The sequence below is a fragment of the Squalius cephalus genome (assembly GCF_949319135.1).
Source record: "Squalius cephalus genome assembly, chromosome: 19".
Lineage (NCBI taxonomy): Eukaryota > Metazoa > Chordata > Actinopteri > Cypriniformes > Leuciscidae > Squalius > Squalius cephalus.
In genome coordinates, this window is record NC_137140.1 from 15,769,613 (window position 1) to 15,782,496 (window position 12,884).

Genomic DNA, 12,884 nt, shown 5'->3' on the forward strand with positions numbered 1-12,884 from the left:
CACAACAACGTTTTCAACTGAAAACAAAATACTTTCAATGTGTTCTGGCCATTCATTTACACAACAATGTTCTTTTCGTAGCCTGAGAACGCAAACTTTGAAATAGTTTTTTTGAAAACGAGTTTTGAAAACGATACCGTCATCATCTCCGTGTAAACGTCAAAAACAGCAACGGCACGCACGCACCACGTGTTCATACTATAGGCATGCACGTTTGAATGCGTATGTGCGTGAGTACGCAGTCTTTCTTTTCAACGTGACACTGCCAATCACGTGTCTGGCATGCACAATACAACACTCCCAGTCGTTTCCGTGGAACCATGCGAACAGGAACCATTTTTGACAACTTCCTCATCTGTACAGAAGAAAAATGGAAGTAAAATTAATGAAGATCAGTATCACTGATACCAAGACTGAAACTCATGGCTCCATTAAATGGATTTTTCTTTTTCAATTTAATATTTTGGTCCCACTTTACTTGACTCATGTCAAAAATATATATTGTTTGTTTGGTCCAATGTACAATTTGTGTTTATGTTGTATGTAGGTTAGGGACAGGTTTTGTGGTTTGATGAGGATTAAGTGTGTGTTAAGGGATAGGGTCAAATTACATGCAGGTATTTATTTTTATTTTTTTAAAATATAAGTACAATGTAAAACTTAGACACAATAAGTGAATTGTATCAAGTTATTCATTTAAATTATATTATATAGTAGTTAGAGATATTTTTAATGTGATGATCAATCCTCTTGATACAACGTCAGTATCGCAAGTATTCATAATTATTTCTGCACTTACACCTACATGTCTTAATGAAAAAAAAAACAAAAAAAAAAACGTCACTCTTCAAAGGTTCATTCTTATTCTGACCTCCATGAAATCCTGCACGACTCATGAGTTCCTCCCAGTCTGAGCCTGCTCCTAACAGGGCATCCAGAGCGATCATTGGAGCATCATGACCACTCCGACCAGCCCAACCTGACAGGCTGAAGCTCTTGTAGGCCTCATCTCGTTCTGCTGGCCCATACTGGTTAGGCCAGGTAACTGGGCCAGTCCCCAAAGACAATGCTCTGAGATCCAAATACCTTGGAGGATGAAAAGAGAATGAAAGGTTTGAGTCAAATAAGTGTAATTTTAGAGGAAGTCTTTCATAATGTTGACCAATTTAAAGTTGGCTTGAAACAGAAGTTGCAATAATATTTTTTTCCCTTCTGTGACGTATATCCGAGTGAAAGCTTCTGGAATGAGCAGTGTTGGGCAAGTTACTTTAAAAATGTAATTAGTTATAGTTACTAGTTACTTCTCACAAAATGTAACTGAGTTAGTAACTGAGTTACATCATTACAAAAGTAACTAATTACCAGGGAAAGTAACTATTGCGTTACTTAAAAAAAAAGTTAAATGAATTAAATGGACACTAAATAGAATAAATTATTATTATAAAATATTGTACACTAATTCACACTATTTTAATGTTAATTTGGTGTGGGACATTGTGAGAGACACCTATTACCTTAAATATTAAAATGTTATCTTTACTATGGAACAACAAAACAATAGAAGGTTTAACAACTGGCCAAGAATAAGTCTAAAAATAAATGATGCTTCTTAAGAAATGTACCAAAAATAAATAAACAGTAATAAAAAATATACATACACATACACTCTTTGTAGTGCAAATTAAAATGATAAAACTCACACACCTTTACAACTAGCCTACTTGAAGTATTTTCTTCCTCACGAAAGTAAGCAGTTTAACAAAATGTGCTCTCAATATAATACTGAACAATGTACCAAAATAAACAATAATAATAAAATATAATTTTGGGGGGGGGTTTATTTCTATAACCTACAGAGAACTTCACCATCAGAGGTTATTTAAGCCAAATTCTAGTCGTGTTTGCCGCACGTGCTCACAACCGGTCAGATGTGTTCTGGGAACGTTCTCTGCAGGTTATTTTGGAGTTTTGTTTCATATGTAAACTAATTAAAACATTGCAGATGATACCAATATGCTACAGATATTATTCAAATGCTGAAGTGTGTAATTTATTTATAAACAAACTATATTATGCTCGAACACATTCGGTCTCTCTCGCGCACTTCCGAGCGCGCTCTCCAACATACACACCGGTCTCTCTCGGACACATCGGTCTCTCTCGCGCACTTTCGAGCGCGCTCTCTCCAACGGTCTCTCTCGCGCACTTTCAAGTGGCGGCGTTCGCCTCGCTTTTGTTCGCCTTGCTCTCGCCTTGCTCTCGCCTTGCTCTCGCCTTGACTCGCCATGACTGCCGGTCTGCCGCACATAATTAATTTTAAAAAGTAACGGACAACGCACCATATGGTACCGGTAACGGAGTTAATTTTTTAAAAAGTAATGCGTTACAGTATTAGTTACTGTCAAAAGTAACTGAGTTACAGTAACGCGTTACTAGTAACGCGTTACTGCCCAACACTGGGAATGAGAAAAAAAAAATACTTGATTTTGTCCTAGGGAAGTGAAAACTTCAGCGCAGGTTCTGGCAGGAAGACATAATGCCACGTAATTCATTTCAATCATACATTCAGCCAATTACGATCATACACCAAATATATAAGACTGATATAACTGTCTCATTCGCAGCTCATAGGTGAAAAAAGCTCTGAGATTCCGCTCGCTACTCTCACCTAGCTCGCACTTCACTTCAAGTTTTTGATAGGCGATTCATTCCTCCTGCTGCTGTCACTGTATCCCTAGATCCAATATCATCCAAGGTAAGGACATTAATTTAGCCGCTTTGTTGCTTCCATCACCAGCGAATGATGGTGGATATTCTTTCTGCCCCAAAACGTACAGTATGCTAGCAGAGGACATTCTGCTGTCCGTGGTGCTGAACCTCCAAGTGCATCTATTGATCATTCCTTTATGTAATAATTTCAGTGAATCTGTGTGTACTTTTTCAAACTGTAGATTTTCAGGTTTGCAGTTTTTGCAGGAATCTGCACCTGACATTCGTCTGCCCAATGCGCTTCAGACCGGCAAAACAAGGTAAAGCACATCATCAAAGAAAATTATGTGCGGCCACCCTTCCACCCCTATTAATCTGGCAACACTTTCTAGCTACCTCTCCTCTTACTCTGATCCATCTTTCATTGATTATTTAATTTTTAGACTGTCTCAAGGCTTTCGGGTCAGTGTTCTCTCTACTCTGTCTACTACTTAAGTAACGTCACGTTAACTTAATTCACACATGCTTAATCTCTCTCTCTCGCTGCATTAATAACTGCATTAATCTGCTAATAATTCAACGGCCTGTTGTCAATTATTATATACTTATTCTCTGATATACATATATTTAAACAGCACACGGGCCACGTTAAATTGATTACCAGAATTTGTTGGCAAGGCCCGCAAGGCCTTGTAATTGACACATTTGACCTAGATGATGGGTGCTTGTCGGATCTTTTGGGCATTTTTATTAGATAACTGGAACGGCATCTCTTTTTTCTACATTGACGTTCCTGAATCCTCAGCTGATCTTAAGCTTTTTACTGACGCTGCCAGTGGCAGTGGTTCGCAGGAAAATGGTCTGCTGAATTTGCTTCCCTGGCCCAAGAGTCAGTCTCATCGGCTCTACATGAAATTTACCCGATCGCTGTAGCCAGCGTCCTATGGGGTTCCGCTTGGACACTTAGACATATCATTATGTACTGTGATGGAGTCGTCGCTATCATAAACAAAGTGTCAAGCTATAATGTCAATTCTTAGATGTCTCACTTGGCAGTCTGTTACCCATAACTTTTAGCCTGGGAAAACCCAGACAAACTTCGGGCAAATTTAGATTTGCTCTGCAAGTAGTCTGGCAAAGAGCCCATTCAAGCCGATTTCTAATCCGTCCAAATTGAGGCACCAATCAGAAACGTTGAGGCGGGCTTTACATGATGATGATCGCTCTGATTGGTTTTAGGTCTATCCAATTGTGCTCAGAGGCATTTGAGCGACGTCCGTTGGTGAAGCGCACCAACTTTTAAATGCATTATTATATTCAAATTGCAAACACATGAGGACAGTCTCCATGAAAGCCCCACTGGCAGATGAACGTGCTACTACAGTTCTCTCAGAAAAACGGTAGGAAATTAAATTAGATTTAATAGAGGATTTTAACTGTAACAAGATGATTGACAGGGCAGTTTACGTGACAGGATGCACGTGACAGATCCGTCCGATAAAGATGACGAAGTAGTATGTCCCAAAGCTTGCCTAGTTTTTTTTACTACACATTCAAAAGTAAATACCTTTTCTTCAGAAAATAATACTTTTATGGGGTAGTGTAACTTGGGACGCAGTATATGGCTTTACACCAGTGGTTCTCAAACCTGTCCTGGAGGACCACTAACACTGCAGGTTTTCGTTGTCTCCCTAATCAAACACACCTGATTCAACTCATCAGCTCATTAACCCATGTGATAATGAGCTGTTGAGTTGAATCAGGTGTGTTTGATTAGGGAGACAACGAAAACCTGCAGTGTTAGTGGTCCTCCAGGACAGGTTTGAGAACCACTCTGCTTTACACGATGACGATTGCTCTGATTGGTTTTTAGGTCTATCCAATTGCACCCAGAGGCATTTGAGCGATGTCCGTTGGTGACGCCCCTTTGGAAATTAGTTATTAATGAAGCTTTGCCAGACCATAACTCAGTTACTACTGAGAATGGTCTGGTTTTAACCAGGCTACATAACTTTATCATTAAAGCCGAACATATCCCTGGTTATTCAAATGCAATTGCATTTTATGCACTTTATGCATTCTCTTGCTTTCGTTTTCAGGCTTTCAGATGCTCCATCACCCTACCAAGATCCAACGACATGCCCGACTCTGTCCGATATCGTCCACGCTACTCCCGGTAAGACTGAGATGGGACTGAAACTGAAACCTACACGCACGACAGTCAAGCCCTGCTGGATTCCGGAGCAGAAGGTAATTTCATGGACTTAAAACTTGCTCACAGACTTCAGATCCCGATCACGTCACTCACCCACAAGATATTAGTCAACGCCATCAATGGTCAAGAACTCCCTAACATTTCACTCACCACCGGACCCATTACCCTCACCACATCAGGCAACCATACCGAAACATTGTCATTTCTTCTCATGGATTCTCCACTTGCACCCGTTGTTCTTGGTCACCCCTGGTTAACCCAACACAACCCCAGAGTGGACTGGCGTCAGAATTCCATTTCTGCATGGAGCAATCAATGTCATGAGTCCTATCTAGTGTCTGCTTGTTCGTCTGTGTCTAGTTCTGTGTTTCAGGAGGACGCAGTGGATTTATTTAACGTGCCAGTAAGTGAAGTGTTCAGTAAGTCCCATGCAAGACTGCTTTTAACACCCCCAGGGGACACTTTGAATATTTGGTCATGCCTTTCGGGCTGTCCAACTCCCCAGCGGTCTTCCAGGCTCTCGTCAATGATGTGCTGCGAGATATGGTAGATCAGTTCATATATGTCTACCTGGACGACATATTGATTTTTTCTTCTTCTCTCCAGGAACATGTTCAGCACGTCCGGCGAGTGCTTCAAAGATTGCTAGAGAATGGGCTTTTTGTCAAGGTGGAGAAATGCGCTTTTCATGCACAGTCTGTTCCTTTCTTAGGTTACATCATTTCGTCTGAGGGAGTACAAATGGATCCTGAGAAGGTTAAGGCTGTGGTAGATTGGCCAAGTCCAGATTCCCATAAGGCCCTACAGAGGTTTCTGGGGTTCGCCAATTTCTATCTGCGTTTTATTCGCAATTTCAGCCAACTAGCCGCTCCTCTAACTGCCTTGACCTCCCCCAGAACTACGTTCAGGTGGTCCGATACAGCTGAGGCTGTATTCACCAAACTGAAAGGCTGCTTCGTTTCAGCTCCCATCTTGATAGCCCCTGATCCATCACGTCAGTTCGTGGTGGAGGTCGACGCGACAGAGGTGGGGGTAGGCGCAGTACTTTCCCAACATTCTTCCACAGACGACAAGATGCATCCTTGCACGTTTATTGTCCCATCGTTTATCACCTGCCGAACGTAACTATGACATTGGTAACAGGGAGTTGTTGGCAGTCAAGTTAGCGTTGGAAGAATGGCGTCATTGGTTAGAAGGGTCGGGGGTACCTTTTATCGTTTGGACCGATCACAAGAACTTGGAATATATCAGAACCGCCAAAAGACTAAACTCCAGGCAGGCTCGGCGGGCACTTTTTTTCGGCTGTTTTGATTTTTCTCTCGAAAACCGCCCGGGTTCCAAGAACATAATTTTTTACCGTTCCGAATGCCCATCCACTCCCGAGTGCATTTTACCCGAGACCCTATTTGTCTCCACACTCACATGGCAGGTCGGATCGAAGGTTAAGGCGGCCTTAGAAGGGGTAATGCCTCCGCCCGGTTGCCCACAGAATCATTTATTTGTGCCGGAGGGATTACGGTCTGACATTATTCAGTGGGGGCATTGTTCCAACGTGGCTTGTCATCCAGGAGTTAACCGTACCAGTTTTTTGGTCAAGCAACAATTCTGGTGGCCATTAATGGCTCGCGACATTCACAGATTTGTTTTGGCTTGCTCGGTTTGTGCCACTGGTAAGACTTCCAATCGACCCCCAGATGGGTTACTTCAACCACGGTCTGTCCCTTCGAGACCCTGGTCCCACGTAGTGCTAGATATTATTACCGCCCTCCCGCCCTCCCAGGGCAAGACGGTCATTTTGACCGTAGTGGACCGGTTCTCGAAGGCGGCTCATTTCATTCCCTTGCTCAAATTACCTTCAGCCAAGGAGATAGCGGTGACTGTTGTGGACCACATTTTTCGCTTACATGGCCTCCCGATGGACATGGTTTCCCAGTTTGTGTCCAAATTTTGGCAAGAGTTTTGTTTGCGAGAGAAATTACTGGGAGCGAGTGTCAGTCTGTCTTCAGGGTTTCATCCCCAAAGCAATGGTCAAACCGAGAGAGCCAACCAAGATTTGGAAAGAGTGTTGCGATGTTTGGTATCTAAGAATCCTTCCTCCTGGAGTCAGCAGCTTTCAATGGTGGAGTACGCTCACAACTCGTTGCCAGTGTCATCCACGGCCTATCTCCGTTTGAGTGTAGATTCGGTTACCAGCCACCAGTTTTTCCTAGTCTGGAATCTGAAGTCGCGGTCCCCTCCGCCCACGCCTTCGTCCAGAGGTGTCACCGCACATGGAGCAGAGCCCGTGAGACTTTGCTCCAGGTGGGGGCGCACCAAGGCTAAGGCCGATCGCCATCGGTCAAAGCCTCCCATATACGTCGTTGGTCAAAAAGTGAAGAACTGTCTCCCCTTCCTCCGAGCCCCAAGAGACCATGGATAGCAGTGTGCAATGCTATGCCTTGCCACTCTCGTCCCCCTCTGTTGCCAAACCCTGTCAAGGCAGGCCGCCGCAGAACGCTTGTCCTTACCTGGCCTCCTCTGTCAGGATGCGGAACTTGACCATGCCCCCACACCGGGACGCTGTGGCAATGCCCGTCATGTGTGCGGAGGTCGCTGCCCTACTGGCGAAGGGTGCGATCAAGACCGTCCCTCCAGCCGAGATGAGGTCTGGCTTCTACAGCCCTTACTTCATTGTACCCAAGAAGAGCGGTGGGTTATAACCAATCCTGGACCTGCGCGTCTTGAACCGAATCCTTCACAGGCTTCCATTCAAGATGTTGACAGGCATTTTTGAATGCGTTCGTCCATTGGATTGGTTTGCAGCGATCAACCTGAATGACCCGTACATTCATGTCTCCATTCTTCCTCGACACAGACCGTTTCTACGGTTTGCAACCCGCGGCCATCAGGGCCGGGCTGAAGCTGGTACCCGGGCGTGGCAGGGGGCTCAACAGCGCCCCCTTGAACGGGGTCTGAAAACTTGGTCCATAAATCAGACACGCTTCTAAGTAATAATATGAAACTCAGTACACATATAGATCTCATCGGGCCTTTTTCTGTCAACCTTTCGGGCACTTTTGGGGCCCTTAACGTGCTCAAAAACTCTTGAAACTTTGCACACGGGTCAGAACCTGCGGCCATCAGGGCCGGGCTGAAGCTGGTACCCGGGCGTGGCAGGGGGGCTCAACAGCGCCCCCTTGAACGAGGTCCGAAAACTTGGTCCATAAATTAGACACGCTTGCATGTAATAATATGAAACTCAGTACACATATAGATCTCATCGTGCCGAACAACTTTTGTACTTTTACTTTTTACGCCAGCCCAACAGGAAGTCGGCTATTATGGGTTGTTTATAAACGCATGCTGTGGAATTTGATGTACTCCTCCTAGGAAATTAATCCATTCGCCTCCAAACTCGGTCAGCATGAAGTCAAGACATTGAGGATGCTAAATTGCGGACGGATTTTTGATATCTCGAACGGTTTGGCTGTGGCAAGGAAACGAATTTATGGCGAATAAGGGACACAGGAAGTGTATTATAACTTCAGCATACATTATCTGATCTTGATGAAACTTCAGCAGTGTGTTCGTTGTAAGAGGCCGAACACAAGGATGTGACTATTGTGAGTCAAAGTTATAGCGCCACCAACTGGCAGCAGGAAGTGTGTCACTTTCAAAATGCTTTGAAATCACTCTCTTATTTTTACCCGATTTGCTTCAAACTTTATGTGTATAATGTAGACACACGGCAGATGTAGACCTGTGAAAGGATTATTGATATCTTAGATACTGTTGCCATGGCAAAGCATCGAACTTTAATATTCTTTTTTAATGCTTTTGAGACTCTTAGCATGCTTGAAATTGGATGAATCTCGACAGACACATCACATTTATTAGCCAGTAGACGTGCAAAGTTTCAGATACGGGCGTGGTGGAATGGCTCAGTAGCGCCACCTTTAGAATCACAATCCTAGAATCACAAAAATCGGTATGTATATTGTTCTCATCGAGCCGGACAACTTTCTAATTTAGAGTTATTAGCTCCGACCAACAGGAAGTCAGATATTTTGGTTTGAATGTGATTTTTTGGAGAATTCTCTCTCTCTCTCTCTCTGTATCTGTGTCTCTGTGTGTGTGTGTGGGGTGTGGGGGATTTGTCTGTTAGGAGAAAGTTGCTTTTATAATTATTTTTCAAGGTTTCAGGGTCTTTTGGGGCCCTTAACGTGCTCGAAAACTCTTGAAACTTTGCACACAGGTCAGAACCTGCGGCCATCAGGGCCGGGCTGAAGCTGGTACCTGGGCGTGGTAGGGGGGCTCGACAGCGCCCCCTTGAACGGGGTCTGAAAACTTGGTCCATATATCAAACACGCTTGCATGAATTAATATGAAACTCGGTACACATATAGATCTCATCAGGCCGAACAACTTCCGCACTCTAAGTTATTAGCTCCGCCCAACAGGAAGTCGGCTATTATGGGTTGTTTGAAAAACGCATGCTGTGGAATTTGATGTACTCCTCCTAGAAAATTCATCCAATCACCTCCAAACTCGGTCAGCATGAAGTCAAGACATTGAGGATGCTAAATTGCGGACGGATTTTTGATATCTCGAACGGTTTGGCCGTGGCGAGGACACAAATTTATGGCGAGAAAAGAGAAACACGAAGTGGTATAACTTCTGCACACATTAACTGATCTTGATGAAACTTCAGCAGTGTGTTCGTGGTAAGAGGCTGATCAGATGGATGTAACTATTGTGAGTCAAAGTTATAGCGCCACCAACTGGCAGCAGGAAGTGTGTCACTTTCAACATGCTTTTGAAAAAAGTGGGGGGGTTAGTTTTACCAACAGTTACAAAAATCTGAATATATATTGGTCTCACCGAGCCGGACAACTTTCTAATTTACAGTTATTAGCTCAGAGCAAAAGGAAGTCAGATATTTTGGTTTGAATGTGGATTTTTTGGATATTTCAGACTCTGAGTTTTTAGCTACTCTTCCTAACTGGTTTATTTTATTCACACCAAACTTTTTCAAAATGATGAAAATACATTAAAGATGCTAAATTGTGAACGGATATTAAACATCTCAAACGGTTTTGCTATAGTGAGGGACTAAAGTAATGTACAAAAAGGAAACACTAAAAGCCTCATCTTCTAAAAATGTAATTAAAAACCATTTATTTCTATATAAAAGTATACAACTATCACAACTAAACCCATTTTATTCTTTTTTTTTTTTCAATTTAATAATTATTTATAAGTTTAAAAATAGTAATTGTACTATTTAGTCCCATAAAAGTCAAGTCATACATAGGGCTATACTGCCCTCTTGTGTTCAAAATCAGGTAGGCCTATTGTATCTACATAAAAATATACTAGGTTTGTGACGGTGAGAATATTTTACCACCGGTTAATCGACGTTTGACACCGCTGGGGGCTTTTGAATCGCCAACTTAAAAACGAAAGTAAAATATGCTCGTCCGCACTGACATTGATAGTGGTTGAGCGAGCGTTTCAAATGAATTCCTATGGAAGTAGGAATTAACTGAAAAACGTTCACTCTGTTCTGCTCGTTCCTCGCCGTGGATGCGCACCGTTATGAATGCCCGTGCAGCCATGAGCATTTTAGTTTAATTTTAAAATTAGCGCCTTTCGGGGGGTGGATTGCTTGAAATTATTTTACAACAGCACAATGTTGTGTTTTATTGCGACTGTACACAAATATAAGTTAACACTTTGCAGTTTGAATGTCGTCCTGTATAATGACGGAGTATGTTTTTATGTGTCCACTGTTCAATCGCGCCCACGCCACACACACACACACACACACACGGTTTACCATCTTTGTGGGGACTCTCCAAAGACTTAATGGTTTTTATACTGTACAAACTGTATATTCTATCTCCTCACACTAACCCTACCCCTAAACCTACCTATCCCAGAAAACTTTCTGCATTTTTACATATCCAAAAAAACTCATTCTGTATGATTTATAAGCTTGTTTACCCATGGGGACCTCTATTTAGGTCCCCACTGTGACACGAGTCCCCATGAGTCTGTGTGCATTCAGGTTGAAGTCCCCACCGGGATAGAAAACCATGAACACACATACACACACACACACACACACACACAGACACACACACATTCCAGCATTGCAATCTTGACATCGCAGCCTGTTCATTATAGCCTTAATAAAATAGAATAGTAAAATAAATAAAAGTAAAAAAATAAAAAATAAAAAAAAGTAAATAAAATAGTTAACCTAACATATAAAAATTACACTGCTCTAAAAAGTCAGTAGTACAATTCGTACATTCACAGTAAGCACCGCTCCACTGTGATGTTTCAAGCACATTTTTGCGCGTGTGAAGAGGATGATTTTTTCCGTCGATATTGGAACACGAGTGAAGAAAAAAGCCTATAATAAAGAATAGTTTAGCATCCAAATACATCACACATGTTGAAACATTTTGATTCTAATGAGAGGGTTATGTGAGCCCAACACTGCTTACTTTCATTTTTATTTTTACATTAAATTTAAAGGATTTGTTGTGGAATATTTTGAGTGTATCATAAAATCAGAATAAGGTAAGTCAAGTAATATTTTCTGTCTTTTATATATATATATATATATATATATATATATATATATATATATATATATATAAATATAGCTGCGAGCAGCGATGAAGGGCCAAAGCCGGCGGTACCGCCACCCCGGTGCCTTTAGGTAACTAAAGGCACCGGGGTTGCGGTGCCACTGGCTTGGGCCCGTAATCGCTGCTCGCAGCTATATTTATTATTATTATCATTATTATTATTATTTTGTCAACCTTTCGAGCACTTTTGGGGCCTTTAACATGCTCGAAAACTCTTGAAATTTTGCACACAGGTCAGAACCCGCGGCCATCAGGGCCGGGCTGAAGCTGGTACCCGGGCGTGGCAGGGGTCCTGCGCCCCCTGGAACGGGATCCGAACACTTGTCCATAAATCAGACACGCTTGCATGTAATAACATGAAACTCGGTACACATATAGATCTCATCGGGCCGAACAACTTTCGTGCTCTAAGTTTTACGCCAGACCAACAGGAAGTCGGCTATTATGGGTTGTTTGGAAACGCATGCTGTGGAATTTGATGTACTCCTCCTAGGAAATTCATCCATTCGCCTCCAAACTCGGTCGCCATGAAGTCAAGACATTGAGGATGCTAAATTGCGGACGGATTTTTGATATCTCGAACGGTTTGGCCGTGGCAAGGAAACGAATTTATGGCGAATAAGGGACACAGGAAGTGTATTATAACTTCTGCATACATTATCTGATCTTGATGAAACTTCAGCAGTGTATTCGTTCGATGTAAGAGGCCGAACACAAGGATGTGACCATTGTGAGTCAAAGTTAATGACACCAACTGGCAGCAGGAAGTGTGTCACTTTCAAAATGCTTTGAAATCACCCTCTTATTTTTACCCGATTTGCTTAAAACTTTATGTGTATAATGTAGACACACGGCAAATGTAGACCTGTGAAAGGATTATTGATATCTTAGATACTGTTGCCGTGGCAACGCATCAAACTTTAATATTCTTTTCGGATGCTTTTGAGACTCTTCACATGCTTGAAATTGCATGAAACTCGACAGACACATCACATTTATTATCCAGTAGACATGTGCAAAGTTTCAGAAATGGGTGTGGTGAGGGGCTCAGTAGCGCCACCTTTAGTCAAAAATGGGGGCTTAGTTTTATCTAGAATCACAAAACTTGGTACGTATATTGTTCTCATCGAGCCGGACAACTTTCTAATTTACAGGCATTAGCTGCAACCAACAGGAAGTCAGATATTTTGGTCTGAATATGGATTTTTTGTTAAATCAGCCTCTGAGTTTTTAGTTACTCCTCCTAAAAGGTTTATTTTATTCCCACCAAACTTTTTCAACATAATAAAAATATATTAATGATGCTAAATTGAATATCT

The 12,884-nt window shown here is 42.3% G+C and overlaps 1 protein-coding gene across 3 annotated transcripts in view; it reads right to left on the reverse strand.

The window, feature by feature from the left end:
• adprh (ADP-ribosylarginine hydrolase) overlaps positions 1 to 12,884 on the reverse strand; it is a 307,627-nt gene that overhangs the window by 50,507 nt on the left and 244,236 nt on the right. For 2 of the 3 annotated variants that reach the window (XM_079852062.1, XM_079852064.1), the window contains exon 7: positions 872 to 1,086. In XM_079852062.1, the coding sequence (XP_079708188.1) occupies positions 872 to 1,086 (215 nt within the window). Of the gene's footprint in view, positions 1 to 236; positions 356 to 871; positions 1,087 to 12,884 lie in introns of those variants that run through there. The other variant, XM_079852063.1, reaches the window with a different exon arrangement.